General features: G+C 39.6%; 1 protein-coding gene across 1 annotated transcript; it reads left to right on the top strand.

The window, feature by feature from the left end:
- The first annotated feature begins 234 nt into the window (after positions 1-234).
- On the top strand, positions 235-24,763 carry WDR44 (WD repeat domain 44). Its single transcript, XM_066182049.1, has 20 exons — positions 235-334; positions 6,704-6,737; positions 9,182-9,256; positions 9,744-10,371; positions 10,971-11,101; positions 11,199-11,291; positions 12,204-12,340; positions 13,673-13,756; positions 14,072-14,178; positions 15,152-15,303; positions 16,723-16,861; positions 16,957-17,021; positions 18,306-18,419; positions 19,212-19,334; positions 20,248-20,439; positions 21,424-21,525; positions 21,787-21,902; positions 22,344-22,471; positions 23,116-23,247; positions 23,689-24,763. Exons 1-20 carry the CDS (start codon positions 261-263, stop codon positions 23,781-23,783), a joined length of 2,721 nt encoding a protein of 906 aa, XP_066038146.1. The 5' UTR covers positions 235-260; the 3' UTR covers positions 23,784-24,763.
- Positions 24,764-25,987: the final 1,224 nt, after the last annotated feature.

Here is a 25,987-nt window from a genome sequence, read left to right as displayed (position 1 = left end):
CGGTTGGACCCGATGACCTCAGAGGTCTTTTCCAACCCATTCAATTCCGTCATTTTGCGATCCGGTGGCCCCGTAAGCGCCGAGAGGCGCCCGCTCCCCCTCACCCGCCCCACCGCGGCCGCCAGGGGGCGCTGCAGCGCGCGGGGGGGAGAGCCCCTCCCGCAGTTCCGCGCGGGCGGGGGCGGGGCCGGGCCGCTCTCGCGATACCCGCGCGGCGCCGCCCGGCCCGCGGTGCCCGGAGGTGGCGGCCCGGCTCGGCCATGGCGTCCGACAGCGACACCGAGGAGTTCTACGATGCGCCTGAGGACGTGCATCCCGCGGGCTTCCCCGCGCCGTGAGTTCGCCCGCCCCTGCCCTTCCTGCCTCACTCCCTCCTTCTCCCTGCGCGGCCCCGCGGTCCCTGGGCAGCTCCCGGGGGTCAGCGCGGGGCCGCGGCCCCCCGAGGGATCGGGGTCTGCCGGGAGCGCGGGGGGCGCGGGGACCGAGCGGGGCTCGCTCGGCGCCCGGGGCTGGTGCGGGCGGCAGCGGCCGGGAGAGGATGAGATCATACCTGCCTTCCTGAGGCGGGAGCGGGTGTAGCGCTGGGAGGAGACGTGCGGAGATGGCATCGGGTTCGACAGAAGTAATCCCTGAAATGCGATAAAAGTAACAGGTTTTCTGAGGAAGGAGAAGCGAGCGAGCTTCGACAGCAACAGGCAGCTGTTGCTGCGTGAAGAACAACTTCTGGTGTGCTCGGGTTTTAGTGGTGTCTTTAGTACTTTCGTTGTTTTTAATGGGGGTTGGACTAGATGATCTCCAGAGGTCTCTTCCGACCCTAAGAAATCTGTGTTTCTGTGTCACTTTGATGTTCCTTGCCTTTGGCCAGCTGGTTCTAATAGTGGGGATTTGCCAGCGTTTTGTGAAGTAGATCACAGTGCTGCTGCCTAAAACTAGCCCTGCCACCGTGTTGTTGGTGTCAGCCAAATGTGCTCCCTCTTGTTGTAAATCTCTCTTTCTGGTTGTATGCTGGGCAGGTTATGGCTTGTATCGGTTCTGGTTTTTGTGTAGCCTGAACCAAACCTCTGCATTATTTTACTTGTTAGGATGAAGTTTCACGTGGCTTGTTTACAGAGTAATAGATATGGATTGTGGGATCCATGGGTTTGAAGCTTTAATAATGGACTAAGGAGCTTGTTTTAAGCTGCATCTCAGTGGTCACAGGATGCCTACAAGAAAGGAAAGACTAGATCTTTTCTCCTCACCTTCAGATCCTGTATTAAAGTTTCTCTGAACTTAGCTGCTTAGCTGTAGCCTGGTGAAAAGCACATCTTAACATGCAGTTCTGCAAGACGTGGTAAGCCAAATTCACAGTTGCCTGTACTGAAATGAGGTTTTTCTCCAACTGCTTACCTTCTTCTAGGGATAGTGATCAAACTCTTCTCTGCGTTGCATTAACTCGAAGTAAACAGTAGAAAACACGAAAGAGCAAAAACTGTTCAATAAGTTAAAGCAGCTGAAACCTGTCAGGGTTGGGACAGGAGAGGGTAAAGATGAGGGATTAGTGTGACCAGAGGCCACAGAGAGGAAAGGGGAAGCAGACCGTGTGGGAGATCTGAGCTATTAAATCTGCCCAACTGCACATCCACCTTTTGTCTGTTACAGATAATGCCGTGTGTCCTGGCTTTGCAGGTTTCCACCACCTGTATCTAAGCGGAACTTGATAATACAAAGTCATTCACTAGAAATTTAAGTGCCTGATGCTTTTAATTTCTCTGTTCTGTGGAATTTGCTCTTCCATAACCTTTATCAATGCATCATTGACTGGAGTCAATAGAATTCTGTGAGCCTGAGTCAAGTATGGAGTTGATGTCTGTGGGCTTAGTTTGCAATACAGCTACTGGTCTGTCATTCAGTCTGTTGTTGAATCTAGCAGTATTTGGACAGTATTTTTCTCAAAATAAGCTTTTAGATTTCATAAGAATTAATTTCACACATGCATTGGACACTTCTAGGAAGCAGGCTGGTATATTATTTTACATGTGTAATGATGTTGAGTTGGGACCCGAAAAAAAAATTAAACCTTCTTGTTGCAGGCAAGGCAACTGAAAACAAGTACATGTTGCCCTCTGCAGTTTCAGGTGTTTCCTCCTGCATTAAGTGTTCTGATGATCAGTAAAATCAGTGTGGAATCCTTTTTGGCAGCAATAGTTTGCAGCAAAACAGTGTAGATGTATTTGCCCTAATTAAAATCGTGAGGTTTGTAGCTTCCTCCCTTCCTGGCCTTTGTTCTATGTGGGGAAGTTTTAATAGCTGCTGATAGAGAAGCTCTGAAAGTGGTAGCAAGTGTTCACATCAGCTTGCTGACTTCTTTGCTGTTTATTTGTTTTATTATTTGTCTGGTCTGTGAGACTGGAGTTTTCAAGTTGGATGTAGGCTCCCAATTCCCACTGTCATGTCATTAAATTACTGGTGCTTGAGTCCTTCTCAAGGAAAGCACCATGTCCTCATCCCAGAGTACATCTCTAACTGGTGCTTTTTAAGAACTAATTAGCAGAAATTACAGAACCTGGTGCAACGTGTTTCTTTCAGATGAGAATGGTCTGAGGTAGTGTTTCTGGGGTAGTGCTTCTGGGGTGATGACTTCTCTAAGGTGAAGTGTGTTTGGAGATGTTTTGAAACTACTGTATCCCCTCTAGCGAGGCCTGTCTGCTTCCCTTCTGCTCTAGATTTTGCCTTTTGCTTGTAATTCTGCTTTTGACGGGACATGTGAAAGTGTCCATCTGTTGGATAACTAAGTCGAGAGTAAAATGGGAGAGGTAGTGTGACAGAAGATGCCCATATTTAACCTCTGTCACTCACTTTAAAGGCACTATCACCATGGAATAGTTTAGGAAAAGATGCTGAAATGTAGAGACCTGAACAGTCCCATGCAAGAGGGTATCAGTTTTGAGAGAAGCAAAGTATGAAGTAAGGCATGCTTGGTTAGATGCAGGCACGTGACAGACCATCTATATTTTATTTATAGGAAAAGTGATCCACCCACTCTGAAATCAAGAACTGCCAAACCCAATAGTTTGGACTTCATGTGCCCAACAGTGGGGGGGCAAGTTTGTTCCTAGTATGCTTGTGTCCTAAAAATTGTTACGAGAAACCAAATGAAAGAGGTGGTGTAGGTAATAAGAAATGTCCTCTGGTACTTTTGTTTAAATTCTTGACTTGTAACTTTAGTAGTCCTGTCTTTTAGAAGTTTCCTTGCTGCTTTTCCTGAAGAATCTAGGGTTCCTCTGTGTAGGAAGACAGGTAAGGTTAGTTTGTGCCCAGCTGACATGTGGGAGATGCTGAGTACAACTTTTGTGTGTGTGAGAGTATTTTAGGCAACGTGCAAAGCTGATCATGTCAGCAAGTAGATGGAGTGTGTAGTGATGGTTGTGTTCAGTGCTGCAGATCTATTTCTGCCCACAGAGTTTGCTGAAGCTTCTCCGGGGCAGCCCAGACCATGCATTGCAGCAGAGAATCTGTGTAGGTTTGAAGGTGTGACTGCCATGGAGAGCTGCAGCAGGAGTAATTAAAGCTTCCAGGGCAGCACAGGTTGGAGGGAACATCATGTGCAGGAGAGTGGGGAACGCAGTTCCTGGGCTGGCTGTTGAACCTGTATGTTCTGTACAGGGCACAGCTGCTCTGTGTGCACTGCAAACCTCTTCCCAGCTGGTTGCTAGCACACCTGCTGTATAACAATGTACATCCTCCCGGGAAGGCAGGCACGGTCGGTTTGGGATTTGTCCAAGGCCAGTATTCACATTGTTTTTTGTTTGAAGGACTGAATGTTTTGTTTTCTGTTACAAAACTTAACAACAACTTGTTGAAAATGTGAAGGCTGCTTCAAACAGGTGCTAGGCTGGAGCTGCCTGACAGTAAGAACGGGAGCTTCCTGTGGTCTGGTCACTATTAGGATGAATTTGATAGTGGCATAAACAATTTTTTAAAATATTTCTCTGTGAGTTTATTTGACTTTCAGCCTAATCAGCCATCTGTTTATTCAAGTGAAATGGGATATTTCTTTGAATTGTGTTTAATCTTTTTAGATAACCTTGAAGCCTGCCTTTGTTAAACTGGTGTATAAGTGGTATCATGTAAGATAATTTAGAAGCTACATGAAATGCAGTTTAGAAGATGTGTTGCTATCAGTTTATAAATCCCACTTTTTAGTAGATGTTCATACGAGGTTAGTTTTTGCCTTATGTTTTCTGGGGCATATTTAAGTTTTCATGTGTTGCCTGACCTTTTAAAGCCAAATCAATATTTGATCTTTGGGTTGATCTTATTTAAATATTTTGAGACACTTTTGCCACTGTATATACTTTTTTAATAAATGCAAGGTTTTCATATACTGCGTCCAGAGAACTGATGGGCTTAAAGTAGAGCATGCCATGGAGAAGGCTGTAAGTTCAGGTGGTCGGGAAGACAAAACCATTCCAGAGTCATGCCGAACTACAAAAGGTTTCAGTTACTGAGCTGGCTGACTTCGTGTAAACAAGCAGGAACTGCTCAGGACTCGGGGTCGATGGTGCTGACAGACACACAGCTCAAGTCCTCTCAGGCAAGCCACTGAACTTACCTGGCTGTATTACAAACTGATCTGAAAGTGGGGTTTTTGCCGAACAGTTGTGGAAGCTTTGCAATGTTTTAAAAGTATGTTAATTCCATGGTAAAACTTTTCCTTAATTTTGTGTGTGGGTTATGTCAAGCTATCAGCATGATGTTATGTTCTGCACCTGCTAGTTCTGTAACCCTTATCACTGAAGGACCTTTTTCCCAAGGTAGCTGAGTAGCCTGAGAGTGGAAAGTAACATCTGGTTTTGCTTGAGTGCAGATTTTCTGGGAAACCAATTAGCTGAAGAAGTGTGAAACAGTAGCAGTGTCTTTTGAACCTCCTATTTTGTGTAACCAGTGTAGGAATGAGTTGCCTTTACCAGAAGTGAGGGGCTAATTAGTGGGAAGTGTCACAGTAGAAAACTGAAATATCTCTTTGCAGTTGAGGGATTTGTCTTATTTTGGTTGTTAAGTCTAAGCAGTGTCTTGTGAAATAGGACCCTGTCTGAAGCCTAGGCATTAGTGTTGTAATTATGAATATATTTTATTGTTAAAGTCATCTCATGGATTTAATGAACTGTGACATGTTTCTGCCACTCCTAAGGAAATCCAAGAGTTTAAGATAGTGGAACTGAAAATGTTTCAGTAACCAGAAATCCCACACAGGCTGCAGCCTTTCCCAATAATATATTTTGCAAGACAAAATATGTTCTTGTTTTCCTGGTCAAAATAATATTTTTTCTCTTTTTGCACGTTGGGGTTAGAGCTTTCTGGGAGGATTATACCTCAAAACAGTGTCACAGGTATTGTGCACCTGAAGTTAGTATTTGGACAGAAGCATTTCAGTGTAACATGTTAAATTAGCTGCAATGAGAGAGTTTTTATGTACCAATCCGCTGTACTTTCTTGTTTACTTAGCTCTGCTGTATAAATGGGATCTTTGCTTTTTGTGATTAAATGTTTCCAGATGGTAAAGAGAAGAGCTGAAATTCTTAAAACCAGATGGAAATAGTTGTAGATTTTTTCAGGAAGTATTGTTTCTTACAACAATTTTGGAGGCAGAAGGGGCAAATGAGCCTGAAATCTCGATATTTGTTTGTATTGCTTGGTGCCAGCTGATACTTGGGATTCAGTGTCACTGATCTTGGTAGTCGGCTGGGATATGTGTGCAATCCAGGTAGTTAATTTGGTAGCAAGCTTTTAGGGAATTAATCTGTAACTTTGTCTCTGCTTCTGACTGAAAAACTGACCAAATCGTAGAACAATTCAGGGTGGAAGACGCCTGGAAAAATCATCTAGTCCTTTCCTTTATGTGTCAGTAAGATTCTGTAGTCAGAGTAAGCAGTGTGACTCAGTATTTAAATATCTTTCAGAATTCTGAAAGTCTCATAGAAGATGTACGTTCAGGATATAATGAGAGCTGACCATCCACTAATTGAATTGACTTGACAAGAAGTAATTATTTGATATCATTCCCCTAAGATAGCTTGTTCTTTCATGTAATTAGTGTAACGAGAGGTGGTGTGTGAGTGGTTGCTAATGCAAAGTCAGTGTTTCATAGTGTGTATTTTGGAAAGTAGTGCTCACCGGTTCCTTCCTGTTTCAAAGTATTTTGTCTCTATTTATACCAAACGTCTTGATTAGAAACAAGATCTTAGGTTTGCTACAGAGTCTGAAGGGCAGAGTGGCTGTGTTAATGCCAACTGTATAGATCAGGACTCGGGCACTTGATTTGCACTGTACTGGAGTGTTTGTGCTTCTGCTTTCTGAGAGTTTTTGTTTCTTTAATGGCCACTCAATGCTTGGCGTACACATGCTGATTTTTAAATTCTCTGTAATGCAAAATGTTTTTACTATTGTACTTGGAGTAACACTTTTTTATTAGAAAAGGGTGAGAAAAAGGTGATTTGTAGAAGATTCTGGTGACAAACTCTCAGAGTTTGTAGAAGCTGTGGATCTGCATGTGGTATAGAGTGGGGAACTTGTATAGAAGTGATGTGAAAAACATTCACTTTGTTCCTCATCTAAATTATCAAGTATGCAGTTCCTGCAAAGGAAGGCTGTGTTATAGACTTTTTAAAACAAAACTTACTGGTTTTGAACTCTACCTAAGTTTATCTTCTCTTTCTAACAGGTCACCAACAAAACTTGGAACGCATGTAGTAAAGGTGAGTTCCTTCTTAAAATCAATCAAGTGCTTGTTGATGAACACAGGTTTAAGTATTTCTACCTAATGTAGATGTGTCCTGGCATCTGCACACAGAGGAAATTATAAACTTTCCTTCTTGCAGGTAGCAATTGTGCTTGTCTTGAAATTCCAGCTTTCCTTTTATTTAGGGTATGTTGACAGTGTCGTGAAGCTCATTTTATTCTGAGATGTGTATGTGCAATTTAATTAAGCTGTGAGTGATTACTAAACTGCCCTCTTTCAACTGATTTGTGAATAGTAAGCAAGCCTCTGCAGCCACCTGGGTTTTTTGGTCCTGATTTATATTAAATAGTTGATTGTGCTCTCTTCTGTCTCCAAAATAAGAAAAATCTTAATGTTTGTACTTCAGAAGCCTCCCCTCTAGGTTACGTGAAGATAAAACACTATATTTAGCTTAATGAGACAGCGTTGCCACTTCCCACACAGATAATTGGTATTCTGTGCATAGTGACAGCGCAGCTGAATCCAGCACACAGTGAATAGGTGAGGAGCTGGAACCTTGTGCAAATAACACTCATTTCCTGGTCTCAGGAGGGTCAAAGGTGGTGCTGTACAACACCATTCTGCCTAATGGAGGCTTGTAGTTTTGTCTGCGAAGTGTTGGGAAATCCTAGTGAAGCAATGTTTCTGAGCTGTCAGCAGTACTCTGCTCCAAATCAATACTGTTTTAACAGTCATACAGTATCTTGCTATACCTCTTAGGGAGCAGGGCCTTACCCCCCATTTTGTGTTCTATTTAATATCCCTTTAATAATTAAATATTACATGTGTAAGCCGTTCAAGCAATGCTGTTTTATCATTCTCACTAAACTCTGTGCAAACAATGAACTTCAAGACTAACTTTAATGTCATTATGAATTATTCGCTATGAAGTTCTCTATGTTGCTATTAGATTTTTTAATTTTTTGAAGTATCTTCCTTGTTCAAAGCTAAATTTCTGAAGGTGGGAAAAGTAGTAGTTTCTCTGCTTGGTATCATATCAGTTCAGTGAATGTGTGACTAGTGGTATCGTTTGTCTTGGAATGGGTAAGAAATATTTCCTAAGTCCAAAGTTTAATAGGTGTGTGAGTTTAATGTCAACAGAATTGGAAATTAATATAATGGGCTTCTGTAGGCACTGATTACACTTAAGTATTTAGGCCGTCATATGTTTGAAGACAGATTTTAATAATAAAGCAAAGTAGAACTTACATTTAGAGTAGAAACCCTTTGTGGCAGGAGGGGGAGGGAGTGAAGAGGGAGGAAGAATTTTTCTGTAATTGCAGCTGTCTTTGCACGGTATGCCATTTCTTTAGGTTAGAACTTTCCAAGATGGATGTCAGCAAGAGTTTAGGGCAGGGAGAGTTTCAAACATAGTAGGTTAGGATGCTCTGGAGGTTCTGTTTGGTTGGTTGAGAGTCTAGACAAAGTCTAAGGAGAAATTCCATAAATATCTGTACTAGACAGTCACTGTAAATAAAAAAAACAGGGACAAATGATTGCAAGCACCCTGTTCTAGCTGGCTCTGCTTTGAGGGCTACTGGATCTCTGCAGATCCCTTCCAATGTCAAGGATTCTATCAGGTTGCACTTTAGATATTGCTGATATATGTGCTTATGGACAATGTGATGTTTTGGCCTTTCATTGGGCTAGATGGCCTTTAGAGGTGGTTTTTTTTTCCCTAACTCAAACCCTTTAGGATTCTAGTCATTCATGTAGGAGAGCAGGTATATGATGAAGCTCTTACTGGTCTGTATTACCTGAGGTTAAAGCAGTATCCTATGGTATAAACTACTTGTTTCTGAACCTAAAATTTTGCAGGAATTGATTAAAATGCTTACTCACAAATAGAATATTTTCAGTTCAGCTTATTTGGATTTTGGAAGGATCTGTATGAAGATGACTGGCTAAAATATACAATATGCATTAGGAATAATTGTAGGATGTAAGATTCCATGTAAGAGCCTCAGAAACATATTTGTGACCACGTGATAGAGCTGCCTGCCTTAATTTGGATATTTCTAAATAGTTTCTACTATATGAGGCTATTATATAGTTTTTGAATCTTTTCCTAAAAGCTGATAAAGAAAAGACAAAATATTTTAATATGGAATTTCCTTGCTGCAGATTATTACATGTGTTTTTTTCTCTAAATGTCATGCTGCCTTCAGTTTGATTTTAGTTGAGGTTGCAGCCTCTCATATACAACTCTGTGTTTTGTTGCATAGTGTGCAGCCTTTCTGTGCATGACTGAAATTCTACTTATGTGCTGAGCATTAGTGTTTAAACATCTGATAGCAGTAATGTGTGAAAATGTGGCAGATTTCTTGTCCTTTATGCTATTTAATTTGTTGGAGCTGTATTTTTGTTAATCTTCTTACTGAGAAAGTTAGCACTATTGTCTTATGACTTTTTCTTCTGTAGGATATGGACAATAAACTACACAAAGCTGGAAATGAAACATTTGTACGAGAAATGAAACAGGATGATTCAAAAGAGGTTAGTTAAATATTGCTTCAAGCTTCCAGCATCACACTAAAAATACTAAATAATTTAATGATTAGTATTCATCCTGAAACTACATTAGGTTAGAATTAGTTATTAATGTTAGTAAGAATGTTCCTCTAAAGGGTAAAAATCAAACTAAAGGTTCTAAAAACATATTTAGCATTCACCAGTTTTGAATTATTTGTGTAATTTACAGGATCATACTTAGCAGTACATGAGAACTCTGAAGAATGAACAGGTTTTTTTTTTTTCTAACTTTCTCTCCAACTGTGTTAAAGATGACTTGAAATTAGTTACTTTGTTTTATCTTTTGAATATGCCTGTTTCTGCACCAAGGTTCTGATCTCCTTTTAAAACAAAATGTATTTTGTATATAAAACAACTATTCTTGTGGGTATTGTGCTGGCTGACTGGTTTGTGTACCCAGGAAGTGCCTGCTGGTGGCTGATGGAATGGGTTTTTTTTGTTGTTTCTCTAGATCATTGACAGTATTATAGAAGAAAGCCAGAAGGCCCAACAACTAGATGATGATTCTTTGGCTTCTAGAGATGAATTGACTGTTCCAACTTCAGATGCAAATGCTTGGATTTCTGGAGCAGGTATCATTAGTGATATCCCAGAGATACTAGCTGCTAAAATACCATTACCAGAAGACACTAGAGAACGAGAGGATCAGGGTGTGTGTAAGGATGCTGAATTGGAGTCTGGGAAGCTTTTGTTTAGTTCTGACCAACAAGAATCTCATAAACTAGCAAAAGTAACAAACGCAACCGACCATAAAATGGATGAAACTGAAGTACAAGGAGAAACATCAAAACAAGAGGATATAACAGACAAGAAAGAGGCAAATACTTTAGAAAAAGTGGCTTCAGATTTATCTACCAAAGACGTTTCTACAGCAGAAGAAACGGCCCCGGCAAAGCCACCGAGGCAGCTGACTGTAGAGCCTGACATAGTGGCGAGCACAAAGAAGCCGGTCCCAGCCCGGCCCCCGCCTCCCACAAATGTTCCTCCCCCGAGGCCGCCCCCCCCTGCACGGCCAGCTCCGCCTCCCCGGAAGAAGAAGAGTGAACTGGATTTTGAAGTGCAAAAACCTGTTTTAGAAGGCAAGTATTCTATTTTAGATGGGTTTACTTGTCCTACAGGGTTACTGTTTTTTGTGTTTTGGGTGAAGGATCATTCAGTCCTGTGATCTTAGTTTAGGTGATGGGTAAAAAGTCCTTCAACAGTCTTAGCTTGTTACAATGAAGTAATACCCTTCTGCTTTAGAAGTGTTCCTCATTCATAGACTTTCTTCTGAAGTAAGTGTTCCTACTAAAATAGCTGTAGCTATGGCAAGGAGAAGCTGACTCATCAATACATAAACTAAGAAACAGTTGCTTCAAATAAAATGTGTGTGTGGTCTGTATTTGGATAGAAATGCAAGTCAAGGTGTGGACTGAGGTCTTATGAAAATACGTAGTCTTGGGTTACTAGGGAAATGATTATTAAAAAGAAGTTGATAAAGCTTAAGGGGCCTAGGTGTGAAATCATGCCTGAACCTCCAACTGTATATGAAATATATAATTGTAAGTTAAATTTGGTGGCAGTTCATCATTAAAAAAATACCAAACGGGTCAGAAAGGGTGTTCAGGCCTGTAACTGATGTTAGGATTTGATGCCTATGGCATGTGCTAGCTCTTCCTTCTAATAAATCTCTTTTTAGTTTCCCGAGACAACTTCACATCTGGTGGTCTCTTAACTTCAAGTTCAGTGACAGAGGGTGTGTCCAAAGATTCTCAGCCTTCCTTGGATTTGGCCAGTGCAACTAGTGGAGATAAAATCGTTACTGCACAGGTATTGGGAAATGGTTGTACGTTTGATAACTGTAACGTTTTTCCATTGCTTCAATGTTACAGCAGAGATAATGTAATCTCTGTCTGCACAATTTCAGGAAAATGGGAAAGCAGCTGATGGCCAAACAGCAAATGAAGTACTTGGACCACAAAGACCCAGGTCTAACTCTGGCAGAGAGCTCACAGATGAGGTATCAATGGCTGTGGTCTGTACATGGTACACTTTGTACTTGTCTGTTAAATGAATTTTTGTAGTCAGAGGTCACTCCTTGTTCTCTGATTCACTCCATGCTGTGACCAGGAATGCAAATAGGAGTGATGGTGCAGCTGCCTTTGTTCACCTAAGAACTTTGTGTCCCCTGAGTCATGTGTGGCATTAGCCTTTGGAAGTGTGAGTTGTAACAGACCTAAATGCCATCAAGTTTGTGTTGGTCGTTATGCAAACGCTTCAAAGGATTTTCATGGGAGGGAACACCAGCAAACCTGGCATTTTGTCATGTGTGTAAACTCAGCAATAGGAAAATTATCTTCCTCATACTAAAAAATAATTTCTTCAGTTAATAATTCCACTAATCCTGATGATATTTGGCTTTTTTAAGTTTTCATTCATGTCTATCACTGTATAGCTTTTCTTTGAACTGTTGCTGAACCTGTGTAGGCATTCATGAGATACTCCAAATAAACCTTTTCCTTTGTGGTGCTAGTCAGTTCTAAATTCCTTTCCTCTCTGTATGTTAAGTTTTCCTTTGGCTAAACCTAAGATACAGCAGCTGGAGTAAGAAAGGGGAAGATTGCAATATATTTTAATTACATAATATGTTTAATATTAGCATGAAAGGTGTCAGGCAGTGGTTGATGTCTCTATAGCTGCATTTTTGATTTATGAAATTAAAGTTTGTGGTATGTAACTGTTCATCTTTGTCTAGTGGTTGATAACGTTTGCACTAACACGCTAATTTAAACTTAGTCTTTGTAAAATAAATATATAGTGAGCTACAGAGCTTCACATTAAAATAAGTAATTTGTAAGTTCTGATGATTTCTGTTTTGGTCTTGATTTTCAAGTCTAATCAACTTCATTTCACGTCTTATTTTTTTCCATAGGAAATTCTAGCAAGTGTAATGATAAAAAACCTAGATACAGGTGAAGAAATACCTCTGAGTTTGGCAGAAGAAAAGTTGCCAACAGGCATTAATCCTCTGACTTTGCATATCATGAGGAGAACTAAAGAATACGTCAGGTATGAATCATGAGAGCTTTCAGCTCATAAGATGCTGTTGCCCTCACAGTTTTTGCATAAATGGAAGCTGCTCATATGCAGGTTAAAAGAGCCCCAGTCCATCTGTCTGACTAATCTGAGCTAATTTCCGGTTCTCAATGAGCCAGGCTCCTTATTGACTTTTCTCAAGTTTACTAGAAGTTGCTGATATTGCTGAAACTTGACAGGCAAGTACATCTGAAAATCCACTGATCTCCAGTTAGCCTTTGATGTACTAAATGCCGTTTCTATGCTGAATTAAACACAGTTTGCGTTCAAGTACTGGATGTTGTTCATGCCACCACCTTCTTTAGTTTTTTCATGTTTCATAGGAGACTGTTCTTCTGAAGATCTGTTGTCATTAGTACATCTGACTGCTTTGAGGTTTACCTGTTCTTAATAGAGTTTTAGATCCTCTAATATGTAAAATGGAGTCTTTTTGCAATCCTTGATAGAAAGAGACATGTGCTTTATGATCAGAAAATCATCTCAGTCTAGATGCTCTATTGGCGATTGATGGAGAGATGGGAAGACTGATTCGGTGATCAGAATTCGATTTTACTCAGGTTTTCCAAGAACTTATATACCATTTCAGTAAGGTTAATAATTTCTACTACAATAATTAGGTTAAAAGATCATACAAGCAAGTTACGCATTTTACAACATCTTTATCGTAGGGGGTTGATTGAATCTTTTCCCTTAAGCAGGTTTAATCCCATCTTCTCATAAGCTCAAAGTTCTGTTTGTCCTTGCCATGGCATCCTAGTCACCAGACTAGCTATGCTAATTAAGTCTGTCTCACTCTCGGTCTTGTGTATTCCCACAATGCTCTTTTCAAAGGCCTACATTAATTTATACATCAGACAATTTGTAGGGTTTTTGCATTGGTGTATTATTGAAGCTCGCTTCTCTAGAACTCTTTTGTGAAAAAACTTCTATTTCAGAATTAACAACTGTTAATTTATTTGATCTGTGGAAAGCAATATAGAAGAACAAAGTGGCACGTTACCAGTTCCTAGTAATTTAATGTATTTGGTCTGCTCTTAGATTTCAAAGTGTCACTATAAGCTTAAGTTGGAAATCTGTGGCAAGGAATAATATGTCTTTGGCACCTGCAGAGTGTCTGCAGCTTTAGTATCAAGATACCTAACAATTGGAAAACCTGTTTATTATTTGAGTAAAATAATGTCTATGTTTTTACAGTGTATTACACAGAGGAATAAAAATGGATCTTAAAATGCAGCTTTACTAACATTTCACTCAATTTGTATTCATTATGATATCCCATTAAACAGTCACTTCTGTATTTCCTAGTAATGATGCAGCACAGTCTGATGATGAAGACAAAATGCAGACACAGCAAACTGACACTGATGGAGGGAGGTTAAAACAGAAAACGTAAGATGCTGTTTTATGTTTCTTCCTTTCCCTAGAAAGAAAAAAAAGATTTTATTTTTCTAAGCTGAAGCTTCCCTCTGACTACTGAACAAGTTACCTTTTAAGTAATCACTTTGCAAGTGATATCTGTTTTTCATAAGCCTATAGCTCTGTGGTCGAACTGAAGATTGCATGACTGCCGTCAAATTTACTGCCTATTTTAAGAAGCAGTAGTGAAAAAAGATAAGATTGCATTTCAAATCAAAATTATTGATTCATAGTAGTAGAAAATAATTTTCCATTGTTGTATGTTGAAAATGTACCCTTGCTTTTAAGGACTCAACTGAAAAAGTTCCTTGGCAAGTCTGTAAAGAAAGCAAAGCACCTTGCTGAAGAATATGGTGAACGTGCTGTAAATAAGGTTAAGAGTGTTCGAGATGAAGGTAAATAACATGCAATTATTTTTTTTTTTTAATAGGATAGTCGGTTTATCCTTGTGCTTTTAGGAATCTAAGCTGGCTGAGGAACGTACACTGCTGCATTTTACCACTGTTGTACAGTTGGTGGTATGATATTTTTAGAGTTGAACCTTGTAGCTTAGTAGGCATTTTGAGATGACAAGGTTACACGGATAAATTCTTGTAAAGTGATAGCTGAGAGACTTTTCCAACTAAACCAGCTTATTATTCTGATTTTTGTTGTGCTGTTAGAAAGAGGTTTTGATATCAAAATGTGAACATTCTTGAAAATTTACTTCAACAAAGGTAGAAGTGGGGATTATCTTCATTACTTTAGTAAATCAGATTGTTTTATGGCAACCAGTGCCACAGTTAGAATCCTCATATAGCTTGAGCTCCTGTTAGATTTCCCAACTACAACTGAATTCTCCCCTTCTTGTTTCATCAGTGTATCTTTCTGTCAGACTTCTAGGACTGCAGCAAGCTGGTGTAACCACAGCCTGAGATAAGTGCTGTGGAACTGCTGCACTTCAGTGTCTTGTGTTGCCACTTGCTGTTGGGCAAAGCTCTTTTGCAATTCTTATACTTCATGGGCAAATCACCAGGCCATTGCAGCGTATTCAGAGAGAAGAAACCACGATTCTCATTTGCAGCACACGTTAAACTGACAGGAATCACTTAGTGCAGGATGTGTTGAATGCAAGGCAGGTGCCAAGAAAAGGGCACAACAGAAATTGGTAGCACTTCTTATTGTTAGTGTTCTGTGTTTGGATTCACTGTAGCCTAAAATTCATGTGGATGTATTTTTAGACTGATGCAATACTATTCTTATTTTGCTTTAAGATTTTAAAATTGTCTTTAGAAATTGTCTAATTCAAGACTAATCGGCTACCAAAAAGCTTACTAACAGATTAAATGTGTGCTGCAATATGTAGTACTAAATTTGTGTTCCTCTTAGTCTTTCACACAGATCAAGATGATCCCTCTTCCAGTGATGATGAAGGAATGCCCTATACAAGACCAGTTAAGTTCAAAGCAGCACATGGCTTCAAGGGACCTTATGATTTTGAACAAATTAAAGTCGTTCAGGATCTCAGTGGAGAGCATATGGTAGGTCTCAATTTCCATCTGTGGTTTTGCTGCATCTGTTCAGACTGAGATTCAGCTTCTCATCTTCATCTACTTGCCAGCTTCCAAAAATGACTGTCAGGTTTATTCTCCATGAAAAACTTCATTCTGGAAAATAACAGTCTGGCAAAAAAATGAAAATTTATCTGGTTTGACCAGAACATTAGGAGGTAAAGAGCATGTAGATTCCCAGGCATCAGGGATTCTCCAGAGCTCTCCTTTGAGGAGTTATGTGGGTATTTGGTTTTTTGGTTCCTGCAGTTACAACTTTAGGCTGAAATAGGCTCTTTTCTGTGACCAGAACTGAAGGCAGAGCAGCAAACTTGATGTGCTCAGCAGTAAATGAATTAGTCTATTAGACAGATGAACACAAGTATTGAACAGAAATACTTTATAGGTTTTGGAGGCATAAGTCAGGAGAGGTTAATGGAATATGTGGATCAGAATGATAAGGTGGGGAGAAACCAGGACAGGATATTTGCAGAGATGCCTGTGGAGAATCAGGCAGAAAAGCCACCTATTCATCACTGTTTGAAGTGTGCATGCTTCCCCATGGCGTCTGGAATACATTCTAGTATTCCTGATTTCCCAAACTTCTCCTGACAGCAGCTGTCTGACATTTAAAGCACTCCCTCATCTTTAAGTGTTGGACTGAGGGTAATGACCTACAGCAGTCATTATTGTAGGTCCAGAGATTCCAAGCTTGTCATCCACAACTGAACTTTCCATTCCTGCTGGTAATCTGTGTTAGTTTCCATCATGCCAGTATTTGACTTCTTAAACCTAGGAAATTCCTCCAAATTGGTGGAGCTTGGTAGAGTCAAATGCCTAGCAGCTCTTTATTCAGTAGCAGGAGGAAATGGGATACTGCTTGTATGGTTATGTTTTATTGACTAGTAATTTGTACTTTGCAATGGAGAAAGAATTGTTATCGTCAGAGGCTTTGCAAAACCCTCATGCCAATTATGTATATAACAGATATATGCAGTACCCATTTTGGTTGCCAGTAGGTGTAACCAATCACAGTTTCCACTTTAAAAAAAAAGTGTGCGAACCTCCAGTGCAGCTGCAAGTACGTGTTAGTTCTACAAAACAAACAGGAGGTTCTGAGACCGTCAGACAACTGTACCAGTCTTACGTGGAATTCTGTGGTAGTGCTGACCTCCTGTAACTCCTCTCTTGCAGTCGTCTGCCCTGTAGGCTTTTTCTTTCAAACTGTTTTTGCATGTATTGCACAATCCACCAGTCTTAACAATTACTTATCAGTGTTTTGATCTACAGTTTATTTTACTTGTGGTATCTTATGTACGTCTAAAATCTTGTCAGTTGACATTGTAGAAAGTTATTTAGGTATGCAGAAAAGACTTTTTATGACTTAAACAATCATCTCTGTTTTGACAGGGTGCTGTTTGGACAATGAAATTTTCTCACTGTGGTCGATTACTGGCATCTGCAGGGCAGGACAACGTAGTAAGGATATGGGTTTTAAAGAATGCCTTTGACTATTTCAATAACATGCGCATGAAGTACAACACAGAAGGTATCTTTCTATGCGTGGCTAGAGCTCTGAAACAGCAGAAATTCTGGGTATTTGGGGACTTGATGTTGACCATGGTGTTTCTGTCTGTGTTCCAGGCCGTGTCTCCCCTTCTCCTTCTCAAGAGAGCCTGAATTCTTCCAAGTCTGATACAGATGCAGGGGTAGGTAGACAGGGTATTGGGAGTGGAAGAGATGGTCTGGTTTGTAATCCCAGATCTTCGTTGTTGCTTTATCCAAACACACATTAAGGAATTCTTGGCTTGTGTCTTTTAGTCAAACTGTCATAATAGATGTCTTCAATCAAATATGTTAATACATACAATGGGTGCAAGCAAGGCAGGCCATCATGGAATTTGAAGCTTTACAAAATCTGCATAGCTGTGCTGTGGCCTCCTGCCAGATGGGATTGCTGAGTGAATTGCTAGGGAGAAAAACCCTACATCATTGAATTTCCTGTCTTAGTGTTTTATCCCTGACCATTGCTTGTGGTTAACATCTGACTTGATGTTTTCTCCAAGGAGGGCCAAAGTGAGCAGTGGGTTTCTCAGAAGCATAATGATGCCTGACACATTTCAGTTTTTCACATCTGTGTAGAAAAAAATTGAACATGACTGAAGAAAAGTATTCAGACTTGTACTCTTACTCATAGAGTAGTACCCTTACTTGTAGAGTTTACAGATACCGTAGTAAACCTTGCCATTAAAATTAATGTATTTAAGGTGGTTTTTTTCTATTTCTGGCTTCCAGTAGTGTAAGAAACAGATGACAAAATCAGGTTTTAAGTGAAGATCTTGGCAGTAGTGTTATTTAGTGTGTGTTGTTTTGGCAGAGGGAAGCAGAGAGGCCTGCAGTCATTCTTCAGCTCACATAAATGAGTGGGCTTGCGAAGCCACACACACTAGAGGTGTTGTTTTGAGTGGTTGGGTTTTTTTGATTTGGGTTGGTTGGTTGGTTTGTTTGTTTGTTTTCCTGGAGAGTTTTCGTATAGGAACTTCTAGGCTTTTTAAAATTATTATTTTACACCTGTTAATTCTGAACTGGACTCTTACTAGGAGGTTGTCATTCATGATATGCACTAGAAACTTGGAAACCTGAACTCACAGTTTATATTCTGAAGTGGAATGCAAATTTTAAGGTTGATATACTTTGTTCCAAAAGCTTATCTTCCGGTGTTTGCCTAAATTCCTGTCAAACTCATCCCACTGAGTAAGATCTGAAAAATGGAAAATTGAGAACTTTTAAATTTTGCAATTTCAGGACGATGTTTCACAGCCTATTGTACTTGACATTTACTTCAGTTGTTTATTAGTGCAATATTGTTTATTTTAAAGTAGTAAGAGTTGTTCAAATAATTATTGTCCTTACACTTTTTTTAAGCAGTAAGTGCCTCGTTGTTAATTTTTCCGGCTAAGATTTGGTAATATTTCTATACATTTCTCTGAAAGATTTGCAGTGGAGTTGATGAAGACCCAGATGATAAAAATGCCCCGTTTCGTCAACGACCATTTTGCAAATACAAAGGCCACACAGCAGATCTTCTTGATCTTTCCTGGTCTAAGGTAAGTCACTTTAATACAGGTTACACAGTATTACAGTTTTTCTTGTTTTCTGTTGTCAGTTGCCACAGGAACCATACATTAAACAATATTAAATGGTCCTTGAAGTCGAGAGTTTTGTTTAGGCAATGTTTATTCTAGTTGAAATAGTTGGAACAAAATGAGCAACCTTCTTGTGCTTGTGCAATTAAGAGTGGTCTTTAAAAAAACCAAACAAGCCAGTAACAATTACAGTTGTGTATTTAATAATGAAAGTAAATTATTTAGTGGGAGAATTTTCCATTGGAGCTGTGTGGTTTCTGTTTTATGGTGTTACTGCGTTTCTTGTCTTCAGTATACTTTGCTTTTTGTGCAAAGTGTACATGTTCTGAAGTTACTGAATGCATACATCTGGTTTAAAATTAGAGAATTAACCTTGTTTCACATCAGACTTATTCAGATAATTCTCCACATGGGAATGCAGTTGTACTTTTAGGAGCACAGTCTGGTTGAAGTATCTCAGGCATCTATGAAGTATGTCATGCCATTTTTTCTCTGAATACTTTAACTACATTCCAAGTGTTCATTTTCACTGAGATTCTTCCAGAAAATTTTCTGTGATCAAGGGTCAGTATACAACTCTTAAGGAAAGCACCAATCAGTAATGGTAACATGGATAAACCTTTTAACTGAAAAGCTAAAATGTTGAATTTCATGGCAGAATAGAAGTTGGTAAAGCTCAGACAATCAAATCACTTCTGTATTTCCAGTTACTTTCATGTCTAGTAATAATTGTGGAATTCTCTTGTTTCACAGAATTACTTCTTGCTTTCTTCTTCTATGGATAAAACTGTCAGATTATGGCACATATCAAGAAGAGAATGTCTTTGCTGTTTCCAGCATATAGACTTTGTCACTGCTATAGCTTTCCATCCAAGGGTAAGTGTAACTGCTGTCTTACTTCTAGAGAGGTAGAATTTAAAATTACAACATTCCGCTCCTTTTTTTTTAATTTTAAAAAACAAAATGATTGAATAATAGAGTTTGTGCTCCTCAAAAATATGCCTCCTGGATAATATTCCAGAACTTTGTGTTCATCTTCACTGTACTTCACTGGGACTGTGCATGAGGTTTAACCATGTGTACATATGAAGTGGAAAGTGAATAATTACCTGTTGGCTGTACCATCACAGCTGGTATAGTGTAGAGTAACTTTGTGAAAAATAAGGATTTCCAGTGCGAGATATTGTGATTAAATATTTTGGGGAAAAAAATCATAATGAGTTTGAACAGATTGTCCAGAGACCACAGAATCCTTGAGAATTCTTAAAACTTGACAGAATATAACCCACTACAGCCCGATCAAACTTCTGGAAGTGTCTTTGCTGCAAGCAGTGGAGGTGGATCAGAGACCTCCAGAGATTGCTTTCAACATATTTTTTATAATTTTTTTAAAAAATGCCATAATCAAGCTTCCTAATATTAATAAAACTCGAGGGGAAGAACAGTGTTGATCAGTGTTCCCTAAACATACAGAACTAGTAGATGTAAGGGAAACTGTGAAAGGAGCTTTCCGCTCCTGGCAAGATGAGTGTTGAGAGGGTAGAAACTACCTGTGCTAACAGTGAGCAATATTCTAACCTGAGGTATAACTGCGTGTGTGTAATCTTGTCAAAAATCTGTAAGAATTTGAATTCCATTTGCCACCGTATTCCTTAAGCATTATGATCAGCTCATCTGAGGGCTCTTTTTTGGGAAATTCTGTAGAGGAGCTGTTTGGAAATGGAGTGGGAAGGTTTTAAGGAAGGCCGAGGCATACAAGCGGACATTAAAACCTTGTTTGTGTTCTCAGGACGACAGGTACTTTTTAAGTGGTTCATTGGATGGAAAACTCCGACTATGGAACATTCCTGACAAAAAAGTGGCATTGTGGAATGAAGTAGATGGACAGACAAAATTGATTACAGCTGCCAACTTCTGTCAGAATGGCAAATACGCAGTCATAGGCACCTACGATGGAAGATGCATCTTTTATGATACAGAGGTAAAAAACTTTGAAACTGGATTTTTTTAATGTTAAATATGTCCGTGTCTACTCAGCTTATCTTCTTGCCTTCAGAGGGCCTGCTGTGTCCACTGCTGCACACTCAGTGCCCGCTCAGTGCCCACCCAGGGACCCCAATTCTTGGCTTTGGTTTTCTTTTCCCGGGATTTCAGGTGGTGGTTCGAGTGAGTCTTTTTTGCCCTCTGAAGGCCCCGAGCCAAGCACGAGAAAAAAGCGGAGTCTTCAAGGTCTTATTTTTCTTTGGTTTCTCACATTGTTTATTATTTCCTTATCTTAAAATGTTCTCTGTGCCCGGCCGAGGTGTTCTGCTGCTCAGACACAGGACAACTCCCCCACTCGATGGGAGGTCGCTGCCTTTTATACAGATAACTACGTATATCTTATTTACAATTATGTGCCAATGCCTATTACCTATACTAAAGGGGTCAACTCTGCTCTGGCCCCATCTCCTTAAACTACTTTGTGCCACCGTCACCAGAAGATGGACGCCAGGGGAGAAGAAGGAAGGACTCAGGGGAACACCCTAAATCCTCCATCTTGTTCCCTATGCACCTACATACTAAGAATCCTAAAACTACAAAATTTTCCACCCTGTGACACACTACACTACTGTCTGTCACACCTTTGTGACTTGTAATTCTTCTCTCAGTGTTAGAAGCTTTTTTCCATGGGCTGATGTCAAAGACTGTGTCCTCCTGGGTTCTGTGCCAGGGTCTCCAACCCCCTTGGACTGGCTCCACACCCCCCTGTCCAGGATTCAAACCCTCTTGCACAGATCTCAAACCCTCTTGCTTGGGTCCCAGTCCTCCCTGCTGAGGTCTGTGACCTGCCCAGGCGCCCAAAGGGATGTCCTGGACTCCAACAGTTGTTTAAATACCAGGAAACAAACCTGTTAGATCTTGAAGCAAACTAACGTTTTTACACGATTGTTTCAAATTGAGACATGTTTTGATATCTTTTCAGCACTTGAAGTATCACACACAAATACATGTGCGTTCTACCAGAGGTCGAAATAGAGTTGGAAGAAAAATTACTGGCATTGAACCTTTGCCAGGAGAAAATAAGGTACTGTCTTTCAGTGCAACTTTGGCCCAGTATTGAATTCTGATATTTATATCTAATGCTTAGTAAGTTTGTGCCAAATCTTTAACACTACTAAAATGAATCTTACTCTTTGCTGATTTAGGCTGATACAATACCGAGTAGTGGTAAAATAAAATATATATTCTTTTAATGACATTATGCCCTGATTAATGTGCAGGTGAAAAAAAATGGTTACAGATGGCTAATTGTTTCCATTCCTAAATTTATTTATTTCTTTTCTAGATCCTAGTGACATCAAATGATTCCAGAATCAGGTTGTATGACCTAAGAGATCTGTCTGTATCTATGAAGTACAAAGGTTATGTCAACAGCAGCAGCCAAATCAAAGCCAGCTTTAGGTAAGACAGTATTGTAACAAATGTGTTGTTGGATTTGGGAAACACTGTGGCTGAAGTACAGAGAGTTTTGTTTAAATAATATACACTGGCATGAAACTGAGCCTCTGAAATGTCACTTGGCATGGAATACAAAGGTAAAAAAAGGCTTTGGTCAGGAGTGATGAGCTGGGAGCTCCTGTGGGTGAGTGAAAGCAGTTGCATCCTGTGGACAGTATGATGTGTGTCCATTACTATTCCTGTGAATGCAGGAACTGAGGTTGGATAGGAGCTTGGAAGATCATCTGCCTCAGTCCCCTTCCTCCATATAAGTTTCCCAGACTGACTCATCTCTACTTACTGGGGTGTAGCCCAGTTAGTGTCAGAGTTTAGAGATGCAGAGCTACTGTAATGCATGCTTGAACAGCTAAGAAAAGTAATGTTTTTCCTTCTTTGAATTTTTAGCCATGACTTCACCTACATTGTAAGTGGTTCAGAAGATAAATATGTCTACATTTGGAGTACATACCATGACCTGAGCAAGTTTACATCTGTAAGAAGAGACCGAAATGACTTCTGGGAAGGTATTAAAGGTAAAAACCAGCTTTTGATCCTTGTTTTACCAAAACTCATATGATTTGAAAATCGAAATATTTTATTTGCTATGCATTTAGTGTGAACAAATTCTTAGCAGGATGCATGGTAGTTGGTGGCCTGTCGGGAATCCTTGTTCACAGAAGACTCTCTTTGGGATGCAAGAGACAGAGTAGCTTAGAGTTTGTCCAGCTTCAGTAAGAGATTCAGAATTAATGTAATGTTTTGCTGGCTGATTGTAGAAATGAAAATAATTATCAACCCATAATCCTTTATGGAAAAGTGGCTTTGAGAACAAATGCAAGCTTTTTCTCTTTCATAGCAGACTAAAAACAAAAACAGGTGGGGGAAAGAGCAACTTCTTCATCTGCTCCACAGTTTTGCGGAAATGTGGGCCATGTTTGTATTAAATATGTTTTGGACCTCTTGCCAGTTAGTTTTGGGCACTTAGAGCATCTGCTGAAATCCCTGAGATTATAGAACTATGGCAGTTGTTCCATGAATTCTGAGTTTTCCTGATGCCACTAGCACTGAGATTCTTGTATATTTACTAGAACTTATGCCTGCTATTCTTGTAAAATTAACAAGTTCTTGGAACAAGGTAATCAAAATTTGATTCTCTTTCTTGATTCTCTTTCTGAAGCACACAATGCAGTTGTCACCTCTGCAATCTTTGCTCCAAATCCTGGTTTGATGGTGTCACTGGAAACTTCTGAAAAGCAAGAAGCTGAAAATAAGGGAGAAGATTGTGAGGTATCAGACGCCATACCCTCTGGTAGGTGTTTAAGATGAGTTCTGCTTGGTACCATGGTATGAGCAGAAAAAATACTATGAATACTTTCAGTCTGGGTGGGGATTTCTTGAGAAGAAAAGTCCTTGCAGTGTCATGGGTATATATTCCATCTTAGCATTCCACCTTGAGCATTTTGGCAGCTGTTGCATTCTTAAAAGCTTAGGATGTGAGATGAGGGGTAGAGTTGTCATCCTAAGTACTTTAGGATTATTCCTTTTGTATTAGAGGTGTTAGGAGGTAGAGCTGCACCAACCATTAATGAAAAGGTTTCTTTCCTAGAAATGCAGATGTTTCTTGAAGTATTGGCTAGAAATCAGGAATATGATAAAGGAAGAATCACAGTGATGTCATATATTTTAATGAGAGTGTGATTTTTATATATTTTTTAAATGAACTAACAGTTTTTTTCTCTTTCCTGTTAAGGAGCTCTGAAGACTGATCACACAGAAGTGCTTTTATCAGCTGATTTTACTGGAGCAATTAAAGTCTTCATTAACAAAAAGAAATATGTATCTTAGTTGGTTTGCAACTGACAGCATAAAGCTATGGTACTGTGGGATTAAAATTCCATAAATAATGCAGGCAAAAGCAAAGTATCTAATATAATAATGTTACAGGCTGATTTATTTTTAAATCTTTATTTTAAGGCTACTCGAATATTGGATCCTTGGAAAGCATTGTGCCTATTAACACCTGGGCTTGTAGGATAGAAAGGAATGTGTAAGAATAATTCTGCCAAACATTAGACTCTGAACTTTCTACAAACAGTTGTTTTGCAATGTCGTCGTGAACCTGCACAGGTTTCTGCACAAAACCGTGTTCGCACGTGTGTGTGCCTTTTGGATATATGCACGAATTGGAGCCTGTTTCAAAAGCATTTTAGTGGTGCTTGTGGCCACTAGATGTCAGGAACTGGAGTGGGAAGGGAAGGCTGGAAAAGTGCTGAATAATGTAATCTGATCTTTGCACAAAATTGTGTTTAAGAAAGATCTTGAATTTGTAGTAGCTAATATTCAGAGTTTTAAGTTATGCAAGTTTTTGATGGGTCAGCAACCATGTGTAAATGTTTTTTATAAATTTCTCAACTTCAGGACATGAAATTTTTTTTGTTGTCTTTTAATTGTTGTGGACTTTAGATTCCTTTCTTATATATAATTTTTTGCACACTGGAGCACAATACTTGTGTAAAGAATTCTCTCATTCCGTGTTCACGGGCACCAGGATATATTCACCTTTCAGATAAAATTAAGCTGCATTAGGAAGTTCTTGTATTTTACAACTATGTAAAATAAAATGTTTACATTTTTTAAGCATTGTAGCTTAAAGTTTTAAGTTCTTCTTGTTTGTTTAGTGCCACTGAATTTTGAAAGTCTTTGTAAATATTCATATAAAACACCTATGAAGTAACATTCTGGGCGTCATAACCCATGAAATGTTATTGATGGTCAAATGTTTCAGAGAACAAATGTATCATTAAACTTGGTCACACACTTGGAAATTGTTGCTTCTTTTCCATTTCGATTTGTTAATTTGCCTTTTGTCTAAAGTAGTTTCGACCTGTTTCTGAGATCATTGATCCTGCAAGCACTTGTTCCCTTCTGAGTTCTACTTTTTCTGATCTTGTCACGCCTTTGTTTCTGAAAGAATGGGGGATGGAGTGCTGCAACTAGATATTAAGCAGAATTAAGAGTAATTATATGATAGTTTAGCATGAGGAAGACATTTCAAAAGCGTGCAGAGAGTGCACTCCTTCCCATTAGTGGAAGAATGAAGACATGGAAAGGTAGGAAGTGAGTCTCACTTGCCTGTTATTTCTTTTCTACTCAGGTGAATTTGGTTATGACTTTGTATAGAATTGTCTTGGACAAGAAAGACAGTTGCAAGGGGTTTATCATCAGTCAAAATAGATAGAAGAATAGTACACACGTTTTATAAAATTATCTTCAGTTAACACTGTTGGGTGAGTTTGACTCAGAGCTGAAAATACCTGCCTGGATGAAACAAGCTAAACTCTCTCAAGGTTCTTTTGTTACTTTGAGCTCCACTGAACTGACAGACGTGAGGGGGTGGTACAAGAAGACATTTGGTTTGTGACTCCAAAAATCAGTTTCTATAATATATGCAGTATCTGCGTAACTGACTGAGATTTCTGTGAGTTGTTCTCAGATGCTTCTAGGGTTGGTTATAGATGTTCTACATATTTACTGACTCATACAGGTTAAGAAGCTGCTTTGTGCAGTACAAATTCCATCACTTAGCTTACAGGTACCTTAATTCCAGATTCTTGGCACATTGTGGCCTTCCTGTCTCTGGAACTAGAAGTCCAGACTGGAGGATGAAGCATATGGGCTTAGCGTTGGGGGTTTTGGGTATGCTTTTTTTGTGCTGCTCTTCCATTCCTGCTTTTCCCATATTATAGTTAAAATAGTAAATGTAAAAATTAGGGATGAGTAATAGGAGAAGGGAGCTCTTATTAGCTGCTAAGAAATACACAGGAGAGGATGGGTCAAACCCAGCTTTCAGTGACTGAAGACCTGGCTGCTGTCAACATGCAGTGTTGGAGGTACCTGTGGGGCTGACTGGACTTCGGGAGTGGTCCCTGCAGCATTAATGGCCTGCATTTTGGCAGTTGTTTTACATGTTCCATGCAAAGTCTTCTCTGTAACCTCTTAATGATTGAATGGTTTTGGTTTTTTTTTTTCAACATGACTACTTTGGAGAT

The sequence above is a fragment of the Chamaea fasciata genome, unplaced genomic scaffold, assembly GCF_029207755.1.
Source record: "Chamaea fasciata isolate MVZ Bird 193981 ecotype frontalis unplaced genomic scaffold, bChaFas1.0.hap1 SCAF_4, whole genome shotgun sequence".
NCBI classification, from domain to species: Eukaryota; Metazoa; Chordata; class Aves; order Passeriformes; family Sylviidae; genus Chamaea; species Chamaea fasciata.
Note: the sequence above shows the minus strand (reverse complement) of the source record. Positions and strands in the feature narration are given on the sequence as shown.

Coding starts and splice junctions, on each gene's coding strand:
- WDR44 (XM_066182049.1), top strand. CDS start 261: ATGGCGTCCGACAGCGACACCGAGGAGTTCTACGATGCGCCTGAGGAC. Junction 6,738..9,181: donor TTGGAACGCATGTAGTAAAG/GTGAGTTCCTTC, acceptor TTTCTTCTGTAG/GATATGGACAATAAACTACA. Junction 10,372..10,970: donor GCAAAAACCTGTTTTAGAAG/GCAAGTATTCTA, acceptor ATCTCTTTTTAG/TTTCCCGAGACAACTTCACA.